This window comes from Branchiostoma lanceolatum, chromosome 1 (assembly GCF_035083965.1).
Source record: "Branchiostoma lanceolatum isolate klBraLanc5 chromosome 1, klBraLanc5.hap2, whole genome shotgun sequence".
Classification (NCBI taxonomy): Eukaryota; Metazoa; Chordata; class Leptocardii; order Amphioxiformes; family Branchiostomatidae; genus Branchiostoma; species Branchiostoma lanceolatum.
Window position 1 is genome coordinate 41075893 of NC_089722.1, and position 27917 is coordinate 41103809.

The 27917-nt window shown below is 43.4% G+C and overlaps 3 protein-coding genes across 8 annotated transcripts in view; all 3 read right to left on the bottom strand.

Annotated features, from left to right (window-relative positions):
• The window catches only part of LOC136423337 (nuclear receptor corepressor 1-like), a 33775-nt gene extending 24806 nt beyond the window's left edge, over nucleotides 1–8969 (bottom strand). For all 5 annotated transcript variants that reach the window (XM_066411500.1, XM_066411492.1, XM_066411477.1 and 2 more), the window contains exons 1-10: nucleotides 8885–8969; nucleotides 7386–7575; nucleotides 3701–3858; nucleotides 3156–3360; nucleotides 2577–2762; nucleotides 1687–1803; nucleotides 1306–1362; nucleotides 1117–1169; nucleotides 678–744; nucleotides 229–314 (exon numbers count right to left, since the gene is read on the bottom strand). In XM_066411500.1, the coding sequence (XP_066267597.1) occupies nucleotides 229–314; nucleotides 678–744; nucleotides 1117–1169; nucleotides 1306–1362; nucleotides 1687–1803; nucleotides 2577–2762; nucleotides 3156–3360; nucleotides 3701–3858; nucleotides 7386–7575; nucleotides 8885–8910 (1145 nt within the window). In that variant the 5' untranslated portion in view covers nucleotides 8911–8969. The remainder of the gene's footprint in view (nucleotides 1–228; nucleotides 315–677; nucleotides 745–1116; nucleotides 1170–1305; nucleotides 1363–1686; nucleotides 1804–2576; nucleotides 2763–3155; nucleotides 3361–3700; nucleotides 3859–7385; nucleotides 7576–8884) is intronic.
• Nucleotides 8970–10857: 1888 nt separating this feature from the next.
• Nucleotides 10858–18257, bottom strand: LOC136423372 (NACHT, LRR and PYD domains-containing protein 3-like). 2 transcript variants are annotated; one of them, XM_066411519.1, is made up of 9 exons: nucleotides 18169–18257; nucleotides 17516–17766; nucleotides 17002–17266; nucleotides 16659–16769; nucleotides 16077–16334; nucleotides 15646–15693; nucleotides 12345–15225; nucleotides 11799–11900; nucleotides 10858–11060 (listed from the first exon to the last, which is right to left on the bottom strand). In XM_066411519.1, exons 2-8 carry the CDS (start codon nucleotides 17621–17623, stop codon nucleotides 11837–11839), a joined length of 3735 nt encoding a protein of 1244 aa, XP_066267616.1. In that variant the 5' UTR covers nucleotides 17624–17766; nucleotides 18169–18257; the 3' UTR covers nucleotides 10858–11060; nucleotides 11799–11836. The 2 variants fall into 2 exon arrangements, with proteins under 2 accessions (XP_066267616.1, XP_066267608.1); XM_066411511.1 differs by lacking the exon at nucleotides 10858–11060 and adding an exon at nucleotides 11093–11169.
• Nucleotides 18258–20775: 2518 nt separating this feature from the next.
• On the bottom strand, nucleotides 20776–27814 carry LOC136423385 (E3 ubiquitin-protein ligase TRIM63-like). The gene is made up of 10 exons (XM_066411532.1): nucleotides 27455–27814; nucleotides 26763–27284; nucleotides 26271–26366; nucleotides 24768–25001; nucleotides 24540–24562; nucleotides 24168–24289; nucleotides 23844–23936; nucleotides 23313–23506; nucleotides 22819–22994; nucleotides 20776–22134 (listed from the first exon to the last, which is right to left on the bottom strand). Exons 1-10 carry the CDS (start codon nucleotides 27587–27589, stop codon nucleotides 21948–21950), a joined length of 1782 nt encoding a protein of 593 aa, XP_066267629.1. The 5' UTR covers nucleotides 27590–27814; the 3' UTR covers nucleotides 20776–21947.
• Nucleotides 27815–27917: the final 103 nt, after the last annotated feature.

Sequence of the window (27917 nt, forward strand, 5' to 3'; positions counted from 1 at the left end):
TTCTGTTCAAAATGCCTTCATTTTAAATTCTTTTATCATTAAATCAAGTTGCAAAATGTATGCCACACTACCAGCTTGCACATTATGAATTTAAAATCTCTTTATTTTGTGTATGCATGTTTACACTGAAGTAAAAAATCTAAAGCATTAATCTATTACAAAATGATAAAAAATACAAAGGTGGTTTTATTGCAGTTCTACCACACATGAAAAACACAGCAAACTTACTTTCTTTTGTAGCCGTTCTCGATGCGCTCCAGGCGTTTCTCCCAGGCCTCAAACAGCTGGTCGTAGCGCTGGCACAGGTACCGCTCCTGGTGGGTACAAACATCGTGGTTAGGGAGGCAGATCCAGGATCAAGAGTTCAAATCCCTGACAGGACATAATGATGTGCCCTTCGGAAGGCACTTAACACAAATTTTCACCTCAAATAATGATGTTAACTATCATCCAAGGGTACTCATTTTTCATGGGAGTGAAGTGATAGAAGTCTTGTTAAGTACCTTTCCCAAGAGCACAGCATTAGGCCTAGGGCATGTCAGGGGTTTGAACCCAGAACCGCTTGATTCTCGGGAAAACACACTAACCATTACCACACGAAGTCTTGTTTTGCCATCCTATCTATCTCAGATGGAAAATCAAGAATTATTAAAGAAAGAAAAAAATGACTATCTTACCCGTAACTTCCTCATGTGATGCCTTCTCTTGAAGTATAGCAGGAGCTTCTTCTTCATTGCTTGGTGCCTGCAGGAAGAAATCACTTTAAGGAACTCTACAAGACATTTCCGTCAACCATACTCAACACTAACTTATCTAAACAGGGGTAGGACATCTTGTCTGTTTGTTTGTATGTATGTTCTAGCTCATTTACTTGGATTGTTTCAGTTATTGCAAAAGCCTCCTAAAAGAGGACAGAGTTGAGGCCGTACGTTTGTCTTGTGGTAGACTGCTCCTAACAATGGGTCCACGGTGGTTTATAAAAAGCGAACTATATTCTGTTATCATACTTGACATATTTTCCTACTTCTTGTTGTTACTATGTTGGACTAACTTGATCTTCGATATTGGAACATACATTTTGTACACTGTATCAAGACAGCAGATACATGTACGTACGTTTTGATGTTATCGTGGTAGACTTGAGTGTCCGATGGCTGGTTGTAGAGTGGCTGGAGGAGACAACAAAAATCTATATTCAATGTGTCTGTATAAGAAGAAATAAAATCAATTTCTTCTTAGCATTTGCATTAACCTTTATCTGTTGTCTAGATATCACTCAGTTGACAAATGAAGCACAAAACTCACCAGGTCAATCTTTGGACCAAGTCCTTCTAGAATCTTGTGAGCAGCCTCTGCCTTTTTCTGAAATTTGAAGAAAAAGTTTTGAGATCCCAGAAAGAAAACATAATCACCATGCAATACCATGGACAAAATTAGCTCTGAGCCTCAAAATTATTGATAAAAAATTGCAGATAACAGAAAGAACAGATTTGAAGCATTGATTTCGTTAAACGGAGAACCTCCTTCCTACCCTGTTCTCGGCATAGATGATCTGCACTACGCTCTGGTGTTTGTGTGAAAGGGAGGGGGTGTTCCTTGGGTTCATTGAGCTGTACTAAACTGTGTTATGCCATGAAGCGGTCTACTACTAAAGCGAAACAAACAACATCAACAAACGGAGCCTACCCTGTTCTCGGCATATATGATCTGCACGATGCTCTGGTGGCGAGGCTCCTTGGGTTCAGACACGATGTCCACTTCCTCCGGCTCATCCGGCTTTGCAGCCTTCTCCTCAAGCTCACCCTGGGGTGGGAAATAGTTGTGTGTCAGGAAAGATTATTCTTTTTCAGTTGAAAAGTGATACTAGGTATATGTAAGGTAAGATTTAAAATCCCCATAGTGTGTAGATATCTCAATGAATATATAACTTACTCAATGCATGCACCCATTTGGAGAGTAGCTCAATTTTGAGAGACAGTGACAAAGTAAGCACACATAATAAACTGTACCATAGCAAAACTGCACTTGAACCTCAAACTTGTCATCTGAATAGAATCAAATATCTGTGACTTATATCAAAAGTACTGTCTCTGAGAGCAGTAGTTCCAGCTTCTTTAGCTGCAAAACCTGAGCATATATTCTACGTTTACACGTTCTCACAAACACTCTTTCTCATAATGTTTTGGATCTCGATTGTGATGGCGATGTTAAAAAAAAATTAATTCGTCTGTTACAGAAAGTCCTATCTTTGAATATTGGTCATCATCATCATTTATTTATTTAAGGGTCCCCAGTAGAGCTGGTACACGAGTTAAGGTACAGTTCCGGACCTGCACCTGTACCTAAACTACTTGTTCAGAAAATGGTAGATTTTCAATAAGGACAAAAGCATGTTTGAACTGGTAACAACATAATATTTAATTGTGCTGGGTATTATTTTCATGAAAACACAGATGAAAATTTGACTCCAGCCTTGCAAATGTGCTTTATGTGCTGGAGTATAGTATTGATGTGGCTTTAGTGCACTACCACGGTAATTTAATTGACTGTACCCGGTACTGTATTTTCACACCCACCTGTTTTTTCTGCAGCTTGCTGATCTGCTGCTCCACCTTGGCGATCTCCCGGTCCACCCGGTCCATGGACTGGAGAAGCTCCTCCTTCGACAGTTTGGAGGGTGAGTCTTTCCCTCCCCCCTCCTCTACACAGGACGGCTGTCGGGAGGGCGACACGGCCTCAAGCTTAGGCACAAGAGCCGAGCCCTGGGGGGAATAGTGTAACATTCATTTATCGTTCATAGATTCATCTTTCGACAGCTTGGAGGACAACACTGCCGCAAGCTTAGGAACAAGCAAGAGCAGAGCCCTGGGGGGAATATCGCAACATTTATTCATCGTTTAGACTCAATTAGAGATTTATCCTTCGACAGTTTGGAGGGCGAGTCTTTCCCTCCCCCCTCCTCTACACAGGACGGTTGTCGGGAGGGCGATACTGCCTCAAGCTTAGGCACAAATCTAATACAAGGCATCTACTACTTTGTTGTCTTTGTTCTGAAGAGAGTTTACTCCATGCCAGTGGTCAGTCCATACATCATACATGACACCAACAAATTCCTATGGTCGACAAGGAAACAAATAAAAACAAACAACACTCACCCTCCTGTGGTCGGAGGAATACCCCATGTCTGCCCCAGAGCTCATGGCGTGCGCGGCCCCTCGGGCCAGGGCCGCCTCATGGCTATCCTGGGGGGCCAGCCGGGGCCGCTTGTGCTGCGGGGCCTCCGACAGCTCCGACTGGGCGTGGTGCCCCATGTGGTAGGAGGTGTGGCCACGCTCGTACATGTGGCGGGAGTCCGGCATTCTGAAATAAAATGATACAGAAAATCATTGTAGTATTCCCTAAGAATGGCCCACGCTACTGCGGCATCGCCAAAAAATTGTTATTCAGCAACATGAAATTATGTAAATTTGTCTGAGTGAGTAAAACCTTATCACAAACCTTACTGCCTCTTGAATATGACATTCTTTAGCTAACTTAAACAAATACAAAAATCTTTGTTGTATTACATGTTTACAATTTTGAAGTTAGAAACCAGGTTTTGTTCTACTTCATTTGATGCAATTCGAAAAAAAAAAAACTTCGAGCCATGTAAAACCTCGGAAACAAACTTCATGACTTATCAATATCCCTACATCCTCACCTGTCCCCACTGGCGGGATGTCCCTGGAACTCCGAGAGGAGCGACGGACGGCGGCGCATCTGTCCAGGCGGCTGGCCCTGAGGCAGGGCGTAGTGCGGCGTGTAGTCCTGCGGCCTGGCCTGGGGTAAGGTCCGGTACTCACTCACAGTGGACAACTCCTGTAAAACAGGGGTGGAGGAGGGTGTTATAATTACATGTATACAACATCACACAAGCCATCTCTAGGTTTTTCTAAAGAGGGGCGCTGCGGCAAGGCGTAGTGTAGTCCTGGGACCTTGCCTGCGGTAATGCCCGGTACTCGCTCACAGAGGACAACTCCTGCAACAGACAGGGATGGAGAAGGGTGTTATAATTACATGTATACAACATCACACAAGCCATCTCTAGGTTTTTCTAAAGAGGGGGGCTGTGGCAAGGCGTAGTGTATTCCTGAGGCCTGGCCTGCTTGAGCGACCGGTACATATACTCACTCACAGTGGACAACTCCTGCAACAGACGGGGATGGAGAAGGGTGTTATAATTACATGTATACAACATCACACAAGCCATTTCTAGGTTTTTCTAAAGAGGGGCCCTGCGGCAAGGCGTAGTGTAGTCCTGGGACCTTGCCTGCGGTAGCGCCCGGTGCGTATACTCACTCACAGTGGACAACTCCTGCAGACATAGGAATGGGGGAGGGTGTTACATGTAGATGTTTTCAACATCACACTCACAAGCAAGGGGTTTTTCTAAAGAGAGGAAGGGAGAGGGGCACTGTGGCAGGGCGTAGTGCGGCGTGTAATCCTGCGGCCTGGCTTGGGGTAACGCTCGGCAATGCGACCTCATGCTCGTACCACACTTCCCCTTACCCTGGGGAGCAGATTTTCTGACATGCAAAAAATTTATCTGCGGCCACAGTCAGACAGTTATTTTCCCCCTCAAGAAGACTCTGAGTCAGTATATTCCGTTTTCACTTAAAATCATCTAAAACTCCACATCGGACGGGGGAAAATCCACACAATCTCCCTCCATCTTGATCTTGATCGGGTACTGGGCAACACCCCTCTTGTTGGGGTAAAGCGCCCAGGGGGGAGTGTGCTGCACTGTTATTTTCCTCGCAGGTGCAGGAGCACAGCCTCCTTGAACTTGGGAGGATCGGCTGTGACCGTGACTTCCTGGGGTAAAGAGTTCCAGTCTCTCACAGTTTGAGGGTAAAATGAATATCTATAACAGTCTTTGTGAAATGGTAGAGTCTTGTATGAATTTTGATTTGAGTGTCGCGATTGGTGCGGTGCAGGCCTCAAAAGAGTTTCGCTCCATCACAATTTACAAGTTTTTCTGGAAAAAAACCTGCAAGACATTCAATTTGGATCTTGAATAAAGCAGATCAGAGTACCTGACTGTACACTGTACCACTGGTTACATGTAGATATTACATAAAACTTCCAGGATTAGGCCACATTTTGGAGCAGTCTGTAGAACCTGATCCATTCACCGGCCCTTTCATGAGATAGAACTGAGACGTGAATATCAAACTGTCACACTAGTGTCAGTCCCAGCATACCACGATGTAAGCCCTTGAGTCTAAGCCAAAAGCTGTCCGTTCTAAATACACTCTAGCCCTTAGCGATAGCCCTTAAGAGTTGAGGAACCATAGCTAGCTTTTTTTTACTGCCCAACCAGTAAAGGAAGGAACTGGTGTGTTACAGTAACTTACACCTCAAGCTAGTTTACTGGTTGTGCGATGCAGACAACCTACAAAAGCTATGTGTACATACTTCTATGTGGAGCCGCCATTCAAAAGATTTCTGGTATAAAGTTCACAGAAGGTACTAGTAATCATGGCTATTGTTCGAGAAATGTACTTCTATGTGCAGTTATCATTCAAAAGATTCTGGCATAAAGTTCACAGAAGTTATAATGATGGCCATTGTCCAAGAAACGTGGCTAGCAGCTCGCTGAGTAAAAAAGCTATGTTAGTATGTGGAGCTGCCATTCAAATTATTCCAGTATCAAGTTCACAGAAGGTGATCATGGCTATTGTCCAAGAAACGTGGCTAGCAGCTCGCTGAGTAAAAAAGCTATGTGTACATGCAGTCCTGTTCTTCTATGTGGAGTTGCCATTCAAATTATTCCAGTTTAAAGTTCACAGAAAGTGATCATGGCTTTTGTCCAAGAAACGTGGCTAGCAGCTCGCTGAGTACATGTACAAAAGCTATGGTACTAGTATGTGTACATGCAGTCATGTACTTCTATGTGGAGCTGCCATTCAAATTATTCCAGTATAAAGTTCACAGAAGGTGATCATGGCTTTTGTCCAAGAAACGTGGCTAGCAGCTTGCTAAGTACAAAAGCTATGTGTACATATTGAGGTCTTGTACATATGGAGTTGCCACTCAAATTAGTCCAGTATAAAGTTCACAGAAGGTAATGATGGCTTTTGTCCAAGAAACGTGGCTAGAAGCTCGCTGAGTACACACTCCATGCTGGCAGGTGACCTGGGATAGCACTCGTTTGGTTAGGGTCCAGGACCTTGAGGTTTACTTTTCATCATCAAATCGTATAGTCACACTCGTTAAAAGTATAAGTTACTAGGGAGGGCTGGGAAGAAACCTTGCATCTGACAACATTCATTCCCTGAAACTGTGTGCTACTTCTTACAAGGGTACAGGCTAGGCTTTCTACACAGATTCTGTTTTCATCATGTTCATATTCCAATGTCAGGTAGTGTAATTCAAAACTTAGAATCACTTTTCTAATTCGAAAGCATGCTGTCAAATGTTGTATTACATGTATGTACACAATGAAGCTTCATACACATTTTCAGAAGGACTGAGCCTATTTGGCAAAGTGCAAACCTCCAGAAAAATGCACAAAACACGACAAAAATATGTATGCTCAAAACATGCCCGACTGCTACATCTGCTGGGAGACTAGACTCACTGCCTTTATGTTACATGCAAGTTCTAGCCCTTTTGTACTATCGTCTGGCTAGTTGAGAAGCCCTGGCTGTAGGTTTTTTTGTATATATTATACCAGGTGTTTTTCTAGAAAAACATTGCAAGGGAGAGCATTGCAAATGCAAGGGAGCGAAGCTACCAAGCGGAGGGATGGTGGAACCCCCAATTGCACAGCATGGAGTTTTAGAGACTTTTAAATTAGAATGGGGCCTTCTTTCACTTCTTGAGGTGTAAATTACTGTCAGACAGGTCACAGTTGAAGACTGCAGCCACATGCAGATATGTGACCTAGAAGCATCCCTGGTCAATCAGAATTTTATGCTTGTCAGAGAATCTGCTCCCCAGGGTAAGGGGGTCCATGGTCAGGGCATGTGTCCCTGTTCCCCTCTTTAGATGAACCCCTGTATACACTGATACAACTGAATACATTTAAATGCTATCGTCGGATCTACCACTACCAGGATTTATCTCAATGGACTTGAATAGCAAATTTAAGTACATAATGAAATGTGACAACCCATGCATGGTATACATCGAGAAGTATATCAAAGAATGTCTAGACGTTAGAAACTCCTCCAATAAAATCCCATTGTCATCCCATACGACTACACCATATTGTATAAGATAGACTGATTAGCCTAATAGAATCTATGTACCAGTGAATGCCATACTTTGCACCTTGTACAATTGTTGTGCAATAAAGTTATTATTACTATCATTATTATTTAAATCAAATTAAGTCTTACCTGTCCATGGTGTGTTCTCTGCCCGTGCACTGCGTACACCGGGGTGGCGTACTGACTCGTTCCCAGCACGAACCGGCTCTGCTCCGGGCCGTTCTGGTACGGGGGCTGCACGCGGACCGACGAGGACGGACTGGGTAGGCGGTGGCGCTTGAACGGCGGCGACCCCTCGTAAGGGGGGCCGTTCTGACCCCTGGGGATAAAGGTCAAAGTGTAAGTCATTGACAGAAGGGGTGCTATCATCATAATTAATGGTCTGCTAGCAACAGAGTTCGTGGGCATAGAATTATAACAATAGCGAAACAGTTTTAAAAATGAACTACCAATGAGAGCCAAGTATAGAATGGAAACAGAAAAACAGAACAGTTTTGATTGGTACAACTGAACATCAAAAATTTGCCCACAGCGGGGAGATATCCGTGAAAACCGTATAATTCAAACTTAAAAATGCAGCAAACATTTCAACATTTGCTTCCTGAAAAAGCTACATGTAGGAAATCTTTGCACTATAAATAAGCTGCCCTTAATTCCGCCCATATATAATTATAACTGTTGCTCAAAACTAGCAATTGATACAGCATACACTGAATTTCACAATGTCACTTTACAATTAAAAATTGCTTTACATTATTGTAATCATTATTGTAATCATTCACTCGTGCCTGTGCAGTTTGACAAATAATGATGATGGATGAATTAGAGAACAAGTCAGAAAAAGAGAAGTATAAAATAATCATAAGGAGAAAAATATAACAAATTTGCAATGATAAAAAGTCTTCTTTGAGTTTGAGTCCGAAGGACAATATCAAAACTAAACGTCCACACTTAAATGATAGTAAAATCTAATTCCCTTATCCCTAAATTGAAAGAAAATAGATCAATTTTTGGTCGTCCATATCCTTAGTTGATGACACACTCTCCATGTTACAATTCTAAAACACAAAACGTTACAAAAAACTAAAAGGGACTGACAAAATTAAAAGCTTCAAAGCTTTAGCCGTCCTTATAAAACTACGTGAATAATAAGAAGATCTGTTCCCCAAGTCTACATCTTGAACATCTCTGTCTCTAGACGGGGAAGTTGGCCTTTGGCAGATTTCAGTAAACCACAGTCGCTAGAAAATTTATGGTTATTTTCTTAAGATCAAATTTATTATTTCCCCCTTAGAAAGTAACTCTGCTCGCAAATGTTCCTATGAAAGTCAAATAACAGAGTTTAGATCTGAAAAAGTTAAAGCTGGGTGTTTGACACAAGTTTCTAAAGCACAAATAGAGAAGCCGGGATTCTGTCAAGGCTAACTGTGCGATCTGTCGCCATTTTTTCGCGGGTGGATTTTGCGATGTCTCGGCGAAGAAATCGGGCGATTTTTCGCAACAAATCTCGACATCCTAACATTCAAACTCCCACCATAGCAATCCTGTGGTAGTTTTGTGCACAAATGTTGGGCGAAAGCGGGGAAAATTTGCGTAAAAGAGGGTAAAATATCGGTAAGAAAACGAACCTGTCGTTCGGCTGTCGCGATGCCATCTCAGCTCCGAACGGCGGCCATCTTGGGTATGACGTCACGGCGGGAAGCAGAGGATCCTGGGAAGTTCCAAATGTGAGACGTTCGGGGGAAAGTGAAAAAGTGTGGCGTATTTTCTTCGCCATAACTTTGTAAAACTGTCTTAAAGATTGTAGAATTCATCTCTATCATATTCTAGAGGCTCTTTAAAAATGTCTAGTAGGTTACAGAGACTCCTGAAGGAGCTGAAACAGACCGTTGACAGTGATTAATGATGGTATGTCGTGCAGCTATGTACCCAGATCAAGGATGTCCAGTGGGGACACCTGGCGAATCGCATGCAAACTACATGGCGTTGGAACATTGCATTGATTGCAAGTACAAAATGTATTATAATATTCAAAGTTTAGTTTTGTCTAGCCTGACTAAACCATGCTTCTAGCCCTTCCATATAATTTAGGCCCCTAGAAGCTTTTAGGAGGTCCTAATATTGTAAAATAATTTTTTTTCACTTAAAAGTTTCACTTGTCCAGTTTTTGCACATGTCCTTGTCTACCCCCCTTTCTACCCTCTGTTTGCACCTGTTACTAACATTTAGCGCAGCTGCTAATAATCCGCCGAAAGGCGGGCTGAGCAGTACCGAAGAAGAAGAAGAGTAATTACTAAAATTGAATTAAATTAAAGTTAATTTTGACTATGCATTCTGGCTGATTTGCCATGAAGAACATCTGAAGATTATCAATTTCAGCGTTACAGTTTTTTTTTTTTTTTGCTCAGAATTTCTCTGGAATGAGGAATTGCTCCAGAGTATTAGGTCAACACGAAGTCATAATATTGTTTAACAGTGGGGTTCAAGTGCCACTAACTGACCTAACTGGTCCAGACCTTCTAGCCTAGTGGTTAGTGCATTGAGTTCATGGGTTGGTGGCCTGGGTTGGAATCCCGGGAGCCAGGAAACTGTATTACTCGCCTCTTGTAAAAACGTGATCTTCACCTCCTGTATTATTTCATTTACCCGCCCTACCTATCCCGCAGGTAGGGTAGGGCGGGTAAATGAAATAATACAGGAGGTGAAGATCACGTTGAATAGTCAAGAAGAAAATGATGAATGACGTCATTAACATGGGCGAAACCATTTGACGAATAAAACAGGGTCCTTCGTAACCAATTACCCAGGATGCCCACCGTGGTGGTCATCATTACACCATTACACCATCAGTTACAACACTGGGAAGTCTCGGCATCTGTTGGCACATTTTATTCACCACATCACAGATTACTTCAGATTGGTACAAAATATCACAGTAGAAGTGAAGTGGGATCTCTGTGACAATCCACAAAGATTGCATGTCTACTAGAACAAGTCGAGTTTGTACAGTTTTGGTCTTAATTCAAGATCATGTTCTATAAATTGTGCTGCAAGACCTAAAAGTAAAACAAGCTACTCACTGCACCATGACAAGATGATCATTCTGAATAACTAGAATTATAAATGTGCTGGACTGTGATACTAATATAACTAGGTGATTTAGTAAAATACAAAGATTTCTTGAAGAAATTCCAACTATAAAGTAACATGTCCTGGGAATGTTGTAGTATTGTTTGTTTAACTTTCTGTAGGCTCTTCATTCCATTCATGGTAAAAACAATTTGCCACTAAATCATATGTTAGATGACATATGTAACATAAAGTGTCAACAACATTTATAAAACAAAGTCCTAGGAAACCCTGGGGTTCTACTGTAATTGACCCCTGATCTTTGACCTGACCTCCCTACTCCCTTAATTTATTTTCTAGCTGCAGGAGTTTCTGGTAGAACTGCTCGGCTGTTGCCAGGTTGATGTCCAGTTTCTCCCTGTCCTCGTAGGCCGTCCCCCACACATTACACCTGCTGGTGTACTTACACAGGGGTCCAGACTGGAGGGCACCTGTCGGGACAGCCACACCTGTAAAAAACACACCTGTTAGCACACCTGTTAGCACACCTGTGGTCCCCACACCTTACACCTGCTGGTGTACTTACACAGGGGTCCAGACTGGAGGGCACCTGTCGGGACAGCCACACCTATAACAAACACACCTGTTAGCACACCTGTGGTCCCCACACTTTACACCTGCTGGTGTACTTACACAGGGGTCCAGACTGGAGGGCACCTGTCGGGACAGCCACACCTGTAACAAACACACCTGTTAGCACACCTGTGGTCCCCCACACCTTACACCTGCTGGTGTACTTACACAGGGGGTCCAGACTGGAGGGCACCTGTCGGGACAGCCACACCTTCAAAACCTGTAAAAGAACACACTTTTTAGCACATCCAGGTATAACTGCAATGGAATAAAAAATTGCAGGCATGCAAACATCAGTCATTGCAAGTGAACTTTTGCCAAATAGATTAAAATGGCAATAACATTCTTACATTGAAAGACTGCATTCTTTGAATAGAGAACATTCTGTTAGAAATGAAGTTCTATTCTGATTATCACATAATTATAATCAAAAAAGCTAATTTAGATATAGCCAGCTAATTTAGATATAGCCAACAATTGTATATAGTACCAGTAACCTATTGTTACAACAAAGTCAGACACAGTTTACTGACGCATGTATGTTTTTCCTATGTTTTTATCATGTATTTGCAATTAGCCCACGGGCATGAACTTGCAATAAACTTCTTATAATCAGCCTTATTTATTCCTAAAGAGCTTTTAAAACTGTTGCACTGGGGCTTTAGCAAAGTTTTATGTTTTCAGGCCTTGAAATTAACTTGTTTCCCTACTGTGTTGTATTTAGCAGCTCTAACTATTTTAATGGAAACAAATGGAAATTAGTTCTACATCAATGTCATCAACATATTGGCATTGCCACACAAGTTTATATACAACCCCACAAATATATAGTATGCTGACCTCAGTTGAAACAATGTACAGGTCAGCATGTTGGGAACTCAGAACAGCATCAAGCAGCTGGCTGTGGTGTCCGCTCCCTCAGGAACTAGATCCCTACTGTAGCTGTATAAAGGAACAGAACGTGGGAGTAAAACTAATGATTAACAAGAAATCCCCCCAATTGGCCTAAACCAATTGGTGCCACATAAAGTCTTTTCATTTGACGTCATCTGTACCATGTTAGATTAAAGCGTACACCTGTTCAGTACATGAAGATGCTACTGCTTGATCCAATTACAAGTATCTGCCAACATGGTCACCTTAGGATTCAAGTTGTAATCATTATGAGGTCAATGAAAAGCCTGAATAGGATCGATGCACACTTAAGTTTGGTATATAACCTTATTGAAGAATATGTTCCAGAACAGGTGTGTATCTATCAGGTACATTTATCAGTAGTGCAGTCTTGGACTTGTGCAGCAAAAGTCAATTGAAAGACCACTGACTTAGAAATGTATCCCTGGAGTAGAGCATACCTATAGGATATTCAATATATATATAACTCACTGTAGCCTCTCCAATGTTGGGTGTTCCTCAGCAGCCTGCACCACAGCCTGGAACCCTGCAGGCTCCATGGGGATGTAGTCAAGGTCCAGCCACTTAAAGGCAGGGAGTCTGGGTAGAGCCTCGGCCAGAGCCATGGCAGCTGTGTCAGGTAGGTGTACAGGTGTGTCCCAGTGACCAGACATGTTCAGCGTGGTCAGTGCCGGCAGTGCGCTGATGAGCTGTGTGACCCTACCCAGTCCGGCTCCTGTTACTCCACTATTCCTCCCAATGTCCAGCTCCTGTAGTGTGTTATTATAGTGAGGGGCAGTGGTCAGACTGTTGTCACCAGGGTTTTGCTTCATGTCCAAACTGCTGGGCTGGCAGAGTGTTTGCACCAGTGAGACAATCCCTGAGTCCCCTATGTGACTGCCTCTCACATCCAACACCTGTAACTGCACAAGGTAAGGCAAGGCTTTGATCAGGGATGATATTCCCTCGTCAGTGACACCTGTATATCTGAGATTCAACACCTTCATGGCTGTGAGGTGGTGGAGGATAGCAGCCAGGCATTCCAGCCCGGGGTCTCCTATGGCATTATGACTAATGTCCAGTTTGATGAGTCTGGTTAGCTGACACAGTGCAGGGACCAGTTTGCGCATGCTTGTGGGGCTGATACTGGTGTTGAACAGGACCAACACCTGCATGGCAGTGAAGATGGGGAGGACGGCGATGAGAGACTCCAGCCCAGTGTCACCGATCAGATTACTACTAATATTCAATTCTGTCAGTCCCACTAGGTGGCCCATGTAGGGAGCCAGGGATGACATGCCCACAGCTCTCATACCAACTCCCAACCATGGCCCTCCAAGACAGAGTACAGCCAGGTGTGGAACACTGGACAGCCCAATCTGTAGGACTTCCATCCCAGCATCACCAAGGTCACGGTTGCCAGCAAGATCCAGCTCCTCAAGCAGAGACATGTGACTGAACCCCTCCACAAGTTGCTGGAGTGATGATGGTGTTAGGTCTACGCATGACAGTTCCAGTGCTCTCAGACAAGGAACATACTTCAGACCTGAAACCAGCCTGGCTGTCTGGTTAGGTGAGTCAAACCTTCCTGATAGTTTCAAGTCCAATTTAAGTCCAGGGAGTGAAGTTGTAAAACACTGCTGTAAGTACTGAACTGTGTCTCTGCTATCAGTGCCTCCACGGATCTTAATTATGAGTCTGTCTGGAAGGTTTGCTGCACGAAGATTTTGTATGTAATACTTAAGAGCTGTGGCTTCTCTACTGTTGGTGGAGCCGTCCAGCATAACGATTGGAAGGGCTTGACTGATACCCTGAAGCACTTCTGGTTCCTGTCTCTCACTAAGGATGGTCAGGCACAAGGATGCAAACCTTTCATAGGTTTTGCAGAACTTTTGCATGTCTTGATCCATTGGCACTTGTGAACATTCAAATTGTTCAGGTCGTAAGTGTGTGAACTCTCTGTTGCTGAGCTTGCTTAGTTCCTCCATTACAGCTTGTGCTGCTCGTGAGTCACAGCCACACGTGAACTGAAGCAGGTTACTGAGTTCAAATACCTTTGTTATGGAGGTGAGCTGCAGCAGCTCTACAATGTTCACTTGAGCATAATCAACATATCGTCTGGCAAGGAATTCTTGCATGGTCTTGTGGGAAAAGTTCAGCTGTTTCCTAGGATGCAATCTAGAGGAGGAAACCTCCAAGGAGACCACACCAAGCTTTAACAGCAGCTTCCAATTAACCTTTTCTCTCTCTACTTCTGTAAGGTCAAGCAGGGTTTCATTCCTCAGCAGTGCCTCTAGCGCAAGCTTGCCAAGCTGCAGTAATGACTCAGTAACCTCTACAGGCAGGCCTTCTGTTGGCATGTCCACTCCTTCCCGCTCACAGTACTTTCTAACCAGACATGTCAGCAGGTTTTCGTACAGCCCTGTCATTGTTAAAGTAGACACCATCTCTTGGTCCTCCTCCCACAGGAGACAAAGCAACATCAGGAACATTGGGATCTGGAATAGGTTGCATAATAGTTCCTGATCCTTGAGAAATACAGCAGTTCCCAAACGCCTTAAGTACCTTATTTCTTTAGTGACTATGAAATATTGCATAATGAGCGTCTTTGCCAGCTCAGGATGTTTTGTCATGACAAAGTATTCCTGCACATATTTCACCATATGTTCAGGGGAGAAGCCCATGATGTGCACTTGATAGTCTGGCCGGGTGTGCTGCTGCACTCCTGCTGAGGGTCGGGAGGTGATCACAATCGTGCTGTTGGGGTACATCTTGCCAGACAGTAGTTTGGGAATGGTCTGCCCAGCTGCCCTGGCCTCAGGCCGCAGCTCATCATACCCATCTAGGAGGAAGAGCACACGGGACTCATTCATCTGTAGGATTTCTCTGATGGACAGTACATCAATACCTTCAGCTGTCTCGGGAACACACTGGTCCCACACCATCTCCTCTATGGTCTCCCCCTCTCTCACCTCCCGGAGTCGGATTAACAGAACGATGTCGTGCCGTCTGCCCAGCTCTGTTTTCTGTGAGACGGCATCTAAGGTTTCTTTGGACAGAAACGTTGTCTTCCCCCCTCCGGCTTCACCCTCAATCAGAATGCACCTTGGAGCTGTGGACAGTCTGGTGACATCTGGGTTGAACAAGTCATCTAGCGACTTCAGTTCTTTTCTTTCTTCTTTCCTCATTGATTCCGACCTATTAATAGTATTATCTTTTTCCAATATCTTATAGTGTTTTTTTTGTTTTTGTACCAACTCCAATTGGGTGAAGATATCACTGAGGTTGAGTGTGTATTCGTCGTTCCAGATCAGAGGCTTAAAGTGAGTTAGTTTTAACTCATAGTACTTCTTCACAGATTTCTGGAACACATCTGGAATAGAGAGGTTTGTGTGATCGATTTCAAATACAAACTTAGTGAGAAAGTAACTTAGGCAAAGAGCAAAGACAACATTTCAGAGAATAAAGTTGTCAGCTCATGGTACTTGATGACAGAGTTTTGCAAGTTTAATTGATCTGCAATAATGAGTACTGGTACATGTACCTTAAGTTCTGCAATAATGAGTACTGGTACATGTACCTTAAGTTGATATTGCCTTTTACTATATATATATATATATATACATATACATGTGTATATCAAGGACTTATTCTACTTAATGGTCTATCAGGGTATATTTTGTTAATTCAAAGATAACCTGTATGTCACAAAAAGTACCGGTAGACCAAACTTAGATGAGATTTCCTGTACTGTAATTTGCCATTTAGAAATTAGGAATGGTCTGATTCACACCTGTCAATGAAGAGTCTGTTCCTGCAGCTCCAACTGGACCTGCAACTTCTGGAAGAGAACAGAGAAGGTAACATTTATGATAATATTCAGCAAAATGCTCGGTTTTTATCCTTTTTTCAGCAGACTCTCTAAATATCTCTAGGGGAATTACAGACCAGAAAATTTTGGGTTTTGTCGATAGTGGAAGTATTTAACCCTCTCATAGTGATTTGATTATAACTATTCTTCTTTACACCTGCCAGCTTCAATCAAAGTAATGAGATATAAGACTAAGAGAAAACGTCAATTTCAAAGAAGCAATTTTAAAGCAATTTTAAAGTCAATTGATTTCAACTTATGGAATATAATGTTTCAAAGGAATAAAAAGGAAATCAAAATATAAGCAAATATTAGGAAGAAATCTGAGACTACAAAGTTTTAGAATTTCCTACCGAGAAACTCCTTCCTTAGACCATCCACAACACTCTGCAGGTTTGCCTCAGACAGAGCCTCCATCAGGACCTCTATAGTGGCTCTCTCTCCGTTACGCTTGAGCCATTCCTCCAACAGGTCCATACGGCGAGACTTGTCATCTCGGTTTCTTCCATCGATGTTGTCGATGTCAGACTGTTCAAACCCAAGATGGAAGGCCAGGTCCTTCCAGTCTGAGCTGACCTTTTCTTTGATGAAATAGAAGTACTTACGAGCATCTGTAAAACAAGATAGAATATTAAGTGTTACTGTACAGATCATCCCAATTTTTTTTTTCAATTTTGCCTGCACTGCTTGTTTTCTTTGCCTCTAGTAGTAGTGCCACTGTAACATTATTACAAGTATTACAGTATTATTAGCCCTGGCACAGGTAGACATAAGAAATACCTGGCAGACCTTCCATTTTACTATTTTATTATTGCGCTAAAATGAACATAAATATGCAAATGGTATTATGACCCAAAGTTAAGAAATCAATGTGCCTAGCGCCTACATTGTACCACTCTCTACATCCTACCGGTACCATATATGGAGCCCCTCACCTCCCACTGGTAACCCTTCCTCTCTACAAGGAGCTGGTTTCTTCTCCACAGGAAACTCTTCTCCATCCTCCCCCTTCCTCTTCAGCTGGCTGAAAGAGGGTTGGGGTGAACCTGTCTCAGAGAGATGGATTCAAGTATCAGTAATGCTCTCAATAGCTTCTCCAGAAATGTTGCATTGACCACTGTTTTTCCATAGCGTAACAGCGTTCATACTCGTCTGTTACCTGTTAAATTTCATTCTAATTCCTGCGAAACTTGATGTGGACACACTTTTGTATCTACTTTACCTTTTAACCTAAACATTACAATCTACTTATATGTACAATATCAAAGGTAAACTCACAATCAAGACTTGCATAGTGGTTCTCGGCATAATGCCCCAGTAGCAGAGGCGGTTCTTTTCTGGCCGCAGTCCCGGTACATGGCGTCAGGATGGTGACGTAGTTCTCCGCCTCTACACTGGACACGATGCTGACGTCATGACCAAACATGTCTGCCATGGCCTGTAGGACAATGTGGTCTCCCCACGTCCCATCACGTGACATGGCGTCCAGGTAACCTTCCCAGTTTTGATTTGGGACGAAGGCACTGAGATGGTCACCGTTGTCCTGAAAGTACAATTTTAATCAGAACATCGGCATCAGCGTTGCGTCTATCGATTATATTCATATGCATATCGATTGTTTTGTCAATATTAGATGAGCTAATTTCAAAGACAAATGCAAGTCAAACCTGATCACGTTTCGCTCACAATTCGGTTATGATCATCAATGTGAGGCAACCTAAAGACATGTTATGTTACCATAAATATTGTTAAAACATTCGAGCGTTTGTCAGTATAGTTAAAGTTCTCTCACATTGTATGGGTTATCTCTTAAGAAGTCGACTGCCCGGTTCCGCAGCTGCACGTGACTAATGTCCTTCCCCTCTGTACGGAAGAGTTGATCGGACACGGCGTGAAACATGCAGTTTCCGTCCTTCGGCACCTCAGCACGGAAGGTCAGACATGCCTCTGCCACGTGCCTGGCTAGTCTGTTGTAGGTGTCAGTTTGGGTGCCGTCCTCTATTCTCACCTCTGTCAACAGGTGCTTCAACCTCTCAAAGTCATCTATAAACAAGAAACAGCATCATTTTGATGTATTATGTCGGATGCGCAATCATGTTTACTGCTTTAAGTCCTTAAATGATAAATAAGCACAGTACACCTACGCTTCCCTTCTCCGCATTAATCATATCGCCAGATCCCCACTCTTTGTATGTTACCTGCATCTTCAGACTCACTCAGAGTATAAATTTGTATCTTGCATTCTTTTTGTCAATGTATGTCTATGTCTAATCACACAGCTTTTTTTTAAAACATAGGTCTAGATTAACTCTAGTGTAGGTAAGTAATGTATTACATGCTGTTAAAATGAATGTTACAATAAATTTAGATCAATAAAGACATACAATAAATCTGTCATGATTTTCTATTGTTTAAATGGTTTATGAAACAATCAACTTCACCTACCTTCCTCTCTTGGTCTTTTGGCTGGGACAGTGGGGTTCCTTCTAAGCCCTGCGGGTATAAAATTGAAAACGAATAGTGTTTTCAACGAGAGTCAAAGTTCAACCTACAAATATGACGACATTCATGAATTGTCGGTTAGTGAAAAATGCTGCCGGACATTAATTCTGAGGGTTTACGGAGGGTGGTCTATTTGTTCACACGTTGTTCCCTTAATTGATTGTTTAAAGCCTTGGCAACAACCTTATGCAAACGTAGCCATGTTGTTTACTTACGACGCCATTTTTGTGCCCACGAAGACGTGCATGGCGTCCGGCCATGTTAAGTGTTCTGGCGAGTACGTAGGCCTTAGAACAAATTTTCATGACAACAGAATAGCCACATTAGACTAAAGACACGCAAACAATTCAGGACAGCTGTTAACTAGAAACACTGCCCACAGTCCCAGGAGAATAGGTGTGCATTACTAGGATATTGATACATGAACCTTGGTCTAACGCTTGATCTAAACGATCCAACCTAGCGTACATGACTTGTTCAACCTAAAGCACAACGTTGAGGTGTTCAACGCCGTATACATGCGTGTTCCATATTCTTTGTTTTGTTGACGTGACAAAAACGTTAACCTCACACATATTACAACGCATTTCACTGCCACCTCCGTCAATATTGCGTGTAAGGTTCTGAATGGAGCCAAAACAGCAATATAATTACTGACTCAGACTGTAAAATCGTCACCAACTTTGTATTTGTCATAGCAATTGATGTACACTGACATGCAGATTCTGTATACATATAAGTTTCAAGACAATTATGGATTGTAATCATTGTATCAAACACGTAAACATGTTGATGTTTCGTACAAATAGTCCTACGATCATTGTGTGACATATCTTTCCTTTCATTCTCAGCAACCTGACCCAATGGCTTGTATTTCTCAAGACAACGCTGCTGTTGAAATATTAAAAAGTTATTACAGACATCTTTTCTTTCTTTTAATGCAACCGCCTTCATCACATACAAGAAAGTTGACATACCTTTCTTTTCATTCTCAGCGATCTTCTCTGCCTTCTCGGCGTAGTCGTGTCTGCCGATTTTTCTCAACAGGTCCGCCAGAATGGCGAGATCTCCCGGCCTTAACTTCTGTACTTTCTCCAGTTGGTTAAAGATCTGGTGAGCGTTGGCTTTTTCCACGAATCCCGCTGGTAAAATGTTCGCACCGCTGACATAGTTGCGGAGATCTGTTAGTTCTTCATGAACAAGATTTCTAGATATCTCCAGGTACAGATCCTGGCGAGGATTGTCCGCCATTTGGAGAACTTCAGCGCCAACACACTATATACTAGTATCGGCAAGCACCAACACCAGCCGATACCAGCGGAAATCCCCAACACTTCTGCACGTTCTAGCCACGGTGTTTTTTGCGAAGAGCGCGATTTTATTTCAAGTCTAATAAGGGGGACACATTTGGTCCTAATAATCATCATGATCTCCATTTCCCCTTCTGCAGCCTAAATTTCTTTAATCCCCAAGCCCATTCTGCAAGCTGTAGCAAGTTGCTAGCGTTACAATTGGATACATGTCGTCAAAGACATCCAAATGCCGTATTTATTTATAGAAGTGAAAGCGCAGGGATAGACATCACCCCTGAAATTATTTGGCACCGTCCTATTGTTACCTGTGCCATGCTGTGGTAAATACGGTATGCCAGCCAGGTAGAGTTCAAAGGTGGGAGGTGGCAGATCGTGTGCACGTGGTCTTTCATTGTTCCTGACGGTTTTCAACCCTAATGCCCTAACCACAAGACCTGGTAACCTATTTGTCTGTTTCGCACACGGTTATGAAGAAAACCATATGTGACCACATTCCTCACATATAGGCGAAAAGACGTCACGTACTCTTAAGCAAATAGACTGGATCGCTAGTAACCTGGTAACTTGACTAACATTAAGTAAGTTTAGCAAATGAGCCACATGAAGAAAATAGTCTGGAATCCAGCCGTGAAAGCTATACTATTACCCGCTCCGATCAACCTCCGGTCTGCCTTCTGTACCTCACAGTAGCAGGTTTCCTAGGATGCTAGATAGAGATCTAGCCTGTGTTTATTATACACAATCTCTCGCTGGCGGAGGTTAATGACCCACTCTTCTAGGGGGCAGTAAAAGCCTCGGACCGGCCGCTAGGAGCGCGACTTAGTCAGGCTAGATACTCAGACCATCATCTGCCACTAGATGGTCTCCATCTAGCATCCTAGGCCGTGTCATTTTGATACTCCTCATGGGCACAACAGGATCTTTAACATTTGCATGTCTCTTATATATAAATGTATAAGATAAAGAAGGAATAGCTTTTACCCATTCATAACGATTCCTGACTTTCATGCGTCACGTTGTATCATTATTAGATGTCAGGCTTTTGTATCTAGGCACAAGCGTAATCCTTCTATGAGTCGTTTTAAGAATTTTCGACCACCATTTGTGATCATTAACTATGTGAACTATGTAGAGAGTGGAGATGATATGGAAATTTCTGCCAAAACGTTATCTTGTCTTAAGTTGGATAACAGCATATTCTTCAAAGAAGGAGAGCCGGCGAGAGAAGAGTCACATGTGCAAGTTTGATAATAGTCTTGAAAAATCATTTTGTTTTATGTACAAGTACTATGATGATTGTTATAACTTAACTATGATCAATAAACTTTTATTTGTCTATCAAAATTCACCACATTTATTTGGATGGGGCAAGAGAACAGGTGAGTCTCACCTTTACTGACTCTCATCCCGGTGCACACAACATACAATCCGCAGCTACCGTTATAGTTTGAGAATTGCCCGTCTCAAATTTATGATATAAAGCCCTGAGGAGGATTTCACGTGTACTGTTATACCAAATGCTCGGTCTGTTCCAACCGATGACTTCGCAGACATCGTGTCGGCTCGATCTTGATTTTCTCTTTTCTTATCAATCCCTCAAATCTGCTCCACGCCTACCAAAATTAATGATTGCATACACAAGTGCGTCAAAATATATTACGCTTCCCATCGCGTTGATTTCAACGCCCAGGAAAGTTTGGAATTGTCAGCCCGTTAAACACTTGCAATTCGGAAAATCCGATTGATCTAAAGTAAAGGTAAATATTTCTGTGCTATTAAGGTCATGGTAGGTATAAAGGCATTATAATATCAAGAAACCTTTAATATATAATATTATGTTCTTTCAACTTATCCTTGAGACGTTGCTGTACATTTGCTTACGGCTTTAAGAAAGGGGCATTACGTTGATGAACAGAGGAAGCTTTTCACATTCCAAGCGTCTTCTTAGATTAAGATGTTAAATCGATAGTATAGTATTTAATGCAAAGTCTTCTGAAGATCCACTACTAGATTAACTCCCTTTGCAGACGTATGACGGTAGCGCGAGCCCCGTGTACACCGTGACTTCCCCCTTCCCAACGTCGAAGGCCGGGCGCACGGGGTCCTCGAACTTGGCGTGGAACGTGTAGATGTGCTCCTTTTTTATCGGGTTTAAGAAGGACAGTGTACCCTTGTCCTGCTGGATTTCCAGAGGAAAATAGAACCCCACTGCTGAAGTAGTTTAAAACAAAGGCTACTAGTTTGATATTGCTCATTTTTAGTTACTTCGCTTTACAATAACTGCATAGCCACGGGTACAACGTGCACATTCTAGAAATACCCTCAACCTGACATTTCTTAGGGCTAGCAGACGGAACAAGCATGTGCAAACCGACAATTGTCGGGCTCAGCAGGACTAGGACTAGGGTTTTAACTCCCTTTGCAGACGTAGGATGGCAGCGCGAGCCCCGTGTACACCGTGACTTCCCCCTTCCCCACGTCGAAGGCCGGGCGGACGGGGTCCTCGAACTTGGCGTGGAACGTGTAGATGTGCTCCTTCTTCATGGGGTTATAGAAAGACAGTGTGCCGCCGGTGTAGTTCAGCAGCACACCAACCCTGCGGAAAATTACAATGAAAGAGCTTTATTGTGTGTTCATGCCAAAAAGTGATTGGCTACAGTTTGTCTATGATATGACATATGACAACAAAACAAACAACCAATGACGACAAACAGACAAATAAACAAACAATTAAAAACGACAAAGAAACATATGGAAGTGTACATAACAGTCCTATTCAATTCAATGTAAAGCCGACTTTAACTGTAGGTCCTGCATGGGTCTGCTAGTACCCAATGTGAGCCCTTCACCAGGGCTTTCTAGTGGTTATGGAGATTAGAATTGGGCAAAAGTAGGGTTAATGATTTGCCATGCGAGTAAGTCCGCAAAAAGCTCATTTCCCCATTGCGAGGGAAGTGTTCCCACAGTTTCCCTATAGCAAGTGTAGAATAGTTTAACCTCCTTGTTAATACCGCAAGGAAACCTCGGAGTCTTGTTTATGCTAGGGTCACATTTCCTAACCGGGGCCCGGCCGGGCTGTTTGGGGAAAGGAAAATCTAAATGTATATCAATAAATTTGCACAAGCCATGCTCTTAGATAATTTTGGGTAAGTTTTGTGTTTTTGTTATCTTTTATATCATTCTTAATGTTCCGAAAGACTGCCCGACCAGGCCCCAGATTGGAAATGTGACCCTAGCATAAGACTACTCAATATTAGACGAGCGTGATTCATGCTATTACCTGTTCTGCACGGGCGGCAGGGAGAGTTGCACCACCTCCCCCGCGTGCAGCGCCGAGTACTCGTGCAGGTACCGGTCCACGCACCACGAACTCTCGTTCTCGCCCAGCGCCTGGTCTCGCGGGAACTTGTCGGACGCCACGCCCACGCGATAGAAGATGCTCCGAGAGACGTCCACCTGTAAGAGTTGGAGTAGTCTTGGTCACTTTGTTTGCTGTCTTATCCTTTCCTCCAGCTTAATGGAATCTAATATCTACACGCACGTACGCGGACACACACAAACACACACACAAACACGCAAACACACTCATCGACATACACACACACACACACACACACACACACACACACACACACACACACACACACACACACACACATACACCGTGACAGTACACATACACACACACACACGCACAAACACACACACACACACGAACACACACACACACACACACACACACACACACACACATACACACACACTGACGCTCACCTCCCAGTAGTGAATGCCGCTTGAGAAGCTAACGTCCCCCATCGCAATGCTGTGCTTGCTGAAGCGGTTTGGCGCGTCGAAGGTGCGTCGGGTGGGCAGGCTGTCCGGATCGTAGCTCATCGTGCTGTTGTTGTTCGATATGCGGATGTACTTGTGCGCCGTCTTCGGGTCCAACTCGAACTGCATCCCAACGCCTGCAAGCAAAAAGTCATTGATTGCTTTATTGATTGATAGAGTGGGAGAGTGAGTGAGGAATTGGTGCGTGCGTGCGTGCGTAAGTGTGAACGAGTATGTGAGTGAACGAACGAGTGGAAGAAGCAAAGAAGGAAAGGAAGAAAGGGAAGAAAGGAAGGATGTAGGAAAAATGAAGAAGGAATTTGAAGGAAGCGTTCGAGATATCCTGGCGGAAGCGACCATAGGAATGGACGTAAATTAGCCATTATTTTTAATTAATAAATGAGTTAATGAATTCAAGCGATTACGAACGAAGTGTACAGCGTTGCCCTAAGACCCTGCTTTTAGAATAGTTACCTTTTCGACTCTTTCTCTTGAAGAATCCCGGCAACCTCTGCGCTAACGACTGGCGCTGACTCTCTTCCTCCACAACTTCCGGCTCCGGACTTCCTGTGAAGGCAGAACGAAACAAGTTTCAATTCGTGAAGCTAATAACGAAACAGTGATATTGATAATAATAATATAATCAAGTCAATTAGCAATAGCTAACTTCGCATTCTACCAATACAGCATTGTGCACTGAGGCACCAAAGGCACTACAGACTTTCAAATGTTGTATTCATAGATTCAGCTTTATTTTTCTACAAACAAGAAACTTTGACACCATTCACATTATCATACCTCTCTGGAAGTCTAGTCTGATGAGAGTGTCGATGTACTGTGAGACGTCGAAGTCCAGCGGCGTGAGATGTTCACTGGTGACCGGGTACAGGGACAACTGGTCCATGGCCTGGCCTTTTACCCTGGCAATACAACAAGGTTATAAAGCAAATGTACAGTAATGTGTCGACGATGTCTGAGCTAAGGGCAATAGTCCGCCTAGTAGTCACTAAAAATAATGATCATGATTTTCGTCATAACGATATAGGTTATTCTATGTTCAAGCAACCAATAACTAACCGTGGGCCAACCAAACAAACGCTGCTTAAGACGACAAGTGAGACTTGTTAGTCATCAGACGCTTAGATTGAAACGGGTGAAAAAATTACTTACCGGTCCTTTAGCGTCTTTGCAGTCTGGAATGAATGATGAGAGAAATTAAGCAGCTTTGTTAAAAGCATTGTGTATCGTGAGTGTCATAGCTTAGGTGTTTTTAACACGCGGAACGGATACAACAGTTTATCGGAAATGAAATGATATCTATTCATAACTTTACACCTGTGTTACTGGTTTCAACAATTCAGAAATGTCTTAGGTATAAGGAAACGGAGCTATACGAACCTGGAGACATTTCGCAGGGGCTCCTTTATCGAGAAGTTCCTGAGCTGTGTCTAAAACCTCCCTCACTTTGTCCAACTCCTGGGTACAGCTGGTCATCTGCTGGTCCAGACTTTCCCGCCTCTCGTCCTCCTCTCGCGAGATTTCGTCCAGCAGGGCGTTCTTCCGCTGCTGGATGACGGAGATGAGCGCATCGCAACCCTCGGTCACCATGTGCTTCCGCTGCGATGCGTTTGTCTGTAATCAACACGGCGCCTTGTTTTTGCACAAATATATTTTTCAGCATCAATGCTCAAAATGATTTTATAATGTAACAGATTGGTTTCCAATGTGTCATCTATTTTTTCTGACCTTTGCAATGAAGGTTGTGGCACAACGCACGGCATGACGTTTCTGCTTCTTCTATTCACAGTGGGTTTTAGTCACAAATACATCTGTCAACACATCTATTCTTTGTTACCTTGTGAATTCTCTTAATGACATAGCTATGTCGCAGAGCATTTTTCAACAAGACTTCGTTTCACATTTATGCCTAAAAATAGCTGGTACATATCACATTATTGCTCAAAACGGCACCGTTACTGGGGTGTCGCCAAAATATCACCATTCGAATCGCGACGTACAAATCTTAAGTTCTGATCCTATCTATCAAATGATCTTTTTCTCAAACAGTATCAAGAAAAATGTAAATTACAAGTTTTAAAAGGAACCATGCATGGAATGACACGAGGAGATAGACAAGATATCAATTAACATGCGTGTTACGACCCGAAAGGTGTCATAATTATACCCCGGAAACTAGACCCCCGAGACAGGTGATCCCAACACACCTGCACTGTCCCAGAACGTAATTAGCCTGGTTTCAATCAAGCCCCGTATCTGCTCGCCGCCTGTAACGGCCATCCACCCAGATACCCCCGGACAGCTGGAGTTTGCGTCGTACAGACTAGAACGTAATGTGCACACGCGGGACTCGAGGCGATCAGCCTAGCTGGTGAGTTGTTTGTATTTATCAACTAGTGATCAGTGGCAAAGCCAACTGTTAACAATAACTAGGGAGCCTTTTAACCCTGACTAGCTATAGCATAGTACCTCAGTTGTAATGCGTTAGCATAAATGTACAGGATTGTCTTGTAGTCACAATAGAATTCATCTGTTGGATATTTCGTCAATGCTGCATTAGAATATCGTCCATTTAATAATTTTCAACACATTCAAGATTCGGAAACTATAGACTGGATATCCTTAGATACGCAAACGTGACCTATACGATACATTCTGTCGCAGTAGCCTGCATAGCAGGCTCTATTTGCCTTTTCTTGCTTATAATACACATTTTGCTGATGACCTCTTTTTGTACTGGGAGGTTTGTGCAGCCGGCCCGGACACCCAGTACAAAAAAAAAAAAAAAAAAATCATCAGCAAAAAGTGGATTTATAAGCCAGAAAGGCCCATAGATCCTGCTATGGAGGTTATTGTCGAAGTGCCCATCACACCTGTACTCACCTCGACTCTTTCACTGATGGTTTTCAGCTTCTCCACAAAGTTCTCCACACTCTCGGTCTTTGTTCTTAAGATCTCGATGTTTCTTGAGAACGCGTCCTTAAGAGAAAACGGGCCGGGAGTAAATATTTAGTCAGCTGACAAGGAGGATAAGTACCTAAGCTTCAAAACAAGCGTCAGCTTTGTACAGTATTGTGGAATGATATTGCATTTGTATCTTCGTTTAAAACCATGATACCCAGCTACGTATATTCTTCTGGACTGAGAGCTGACAAATATGATATAGCATGTCTTAAAAAGAGAACTTTTATGTAAATTTCTAAGCAGATGTTGGGTACCGGAAGATCGTACAACTTGCCCTCCTAGCAAAAGAACGTCTTGAAACCGGAGAAGTTAAGGGTCGTGTGTCGGTAAGACGAAATAGGCTTGATAGAGAGTACGTGTTGCTCGATCTTTTCATCTTAACTTCTAACTTAAGGTTAAAGTCGAAGTTACCTTTCTTCTTGACCAGGCGTCTTCCAGTTGTAGAAGGGTGTGGTTCTTGTGGTCGTACGCCATGCACTTGTAGCAAACAGGCCGCTCACAGGGGTCGCAAAACATCTTCAACTCCAGGGCCTCGTCAGCGTGGTCCTGACAGGTGGGCGCCTCGGGCCCCCTCGCGTTTGCCCCCGAGGACTGCGCCGCCAGCTTCCCCTGCTTGCATCGGTCCACCATCTGCTGCAGGACCAGGTTCCTTTGGAGAGAGTCCACGGATCGAACGACGACATCGTAGCGACACTCCGGGCAGGGGAACATGTGAACGCCGTACGCCGTGCCCCCGCGGGATTCGATCAACCCCCGCACGCACTCACGGCACAGGTTGTGGCAACAGGGGAGAAACAACGGCTCCGAGAAGACATCCAGACACACCGGGCAGCGGAGCTCCTCCGGAAAGTCCACCCCGTCAAGTCCCGGTACCGCCGACGCCATGTTAGCCGACGAGTGGTAGTGCCTCCGCCTCCTCTCATTCGGGCAGGCCTGTTAACACACACACACACAAGCACCGTGAGGTCAGGGCATGAAAAATAAAACGCTCCTTTAACCAAATGTTGAACCAACACTATTGACACAATGCCGATTACGGCACGCCTTACGCTACCAAGACAAAGGCACCGAGAGGGGAAAACAAAGACGAGGAACCAACTCACCTGCGATCGGACACCTGTTGAGGGAGCTAGGCGCAGGTCGGGGGCAGAAAACACGCGCTCCATCTTAGATTCGCTCTCCTTACGACTGACTCCGAACCTCGATAAGAAATTCCTCCTCAAAGCTGTAATTTCCATACCTTTGTGTTATATTCATTCGGCATGTCGTGCATTCTTTGCTACCCACTAACAAAACATTCCGCGACAAGTGTCTGCCATTCAAGAGACGGTTTTACGGCGTGATAATGAAACGGTCCGCAAAATAGGTGTTATTTGGAACAATTTAAAGACACTCATTGAGCATTTAGCCTTTGCTTCAAAGGATGTCTAGCATGACAGTTAAAAGTAATTGTTTGGTAATTTAGGGAGTCCAATAAAAAGAAGGTGGTTTTGATTTTGGGTGCCGTTTATCAGTTTTCAGACAACTTCTGCAATGAAACCGACACGGGACAAAGCAAAACTTTTA

Excerpts from the sequence above, each read along its gene's own strand:
- LOC136423372 (XM_066411519.1), bottom strand. The coding sequence starts at position 17,623 with ATGTTTCACGCCGTGTCCGATCAACTCTTCCGTACAGAGGGGAAGGAC. Across the intron at positions 16,770-17,001 it reads CCACTATGCAAGTCTTGATT|GTTCACCCCAACCCTCTTTC; the intron begins GTGAGTTTACCT and ends TCTCTGAGACAG. Across the intron at positions 16,335-16,658 it reads GGAAGGGTTACCAGTGGGAG|ATGCTCGTAAGTACTTCTAT; the intron begins GTGAGGGGCTCC and ends CTTGTTTTACAG.
- LOC136423385 (XM_066411532.1), bottom strand. The coding sequence starts at position 27,589 with ATGGAAATTACAGCTTTGAGGAGGAATTTCTTATCGAGGTTCGGAGTC. Across the intron at positions 27,285-27,454 it reads CAACAGGTGTCCGATCGCAG|GCCTGCCCGAATGAGAGGAG; the intron begins GTGAGTTGGTTC and ends GTGTGTTAACAG. Across the intron at positions 25,002-26,270 it reads CCATCAGTGAAAGAGTCGAG|ACAAACGCATCGCAGCGGAA; the intron begins GTGAGTACAGGT and ends TGTTGATTACAG.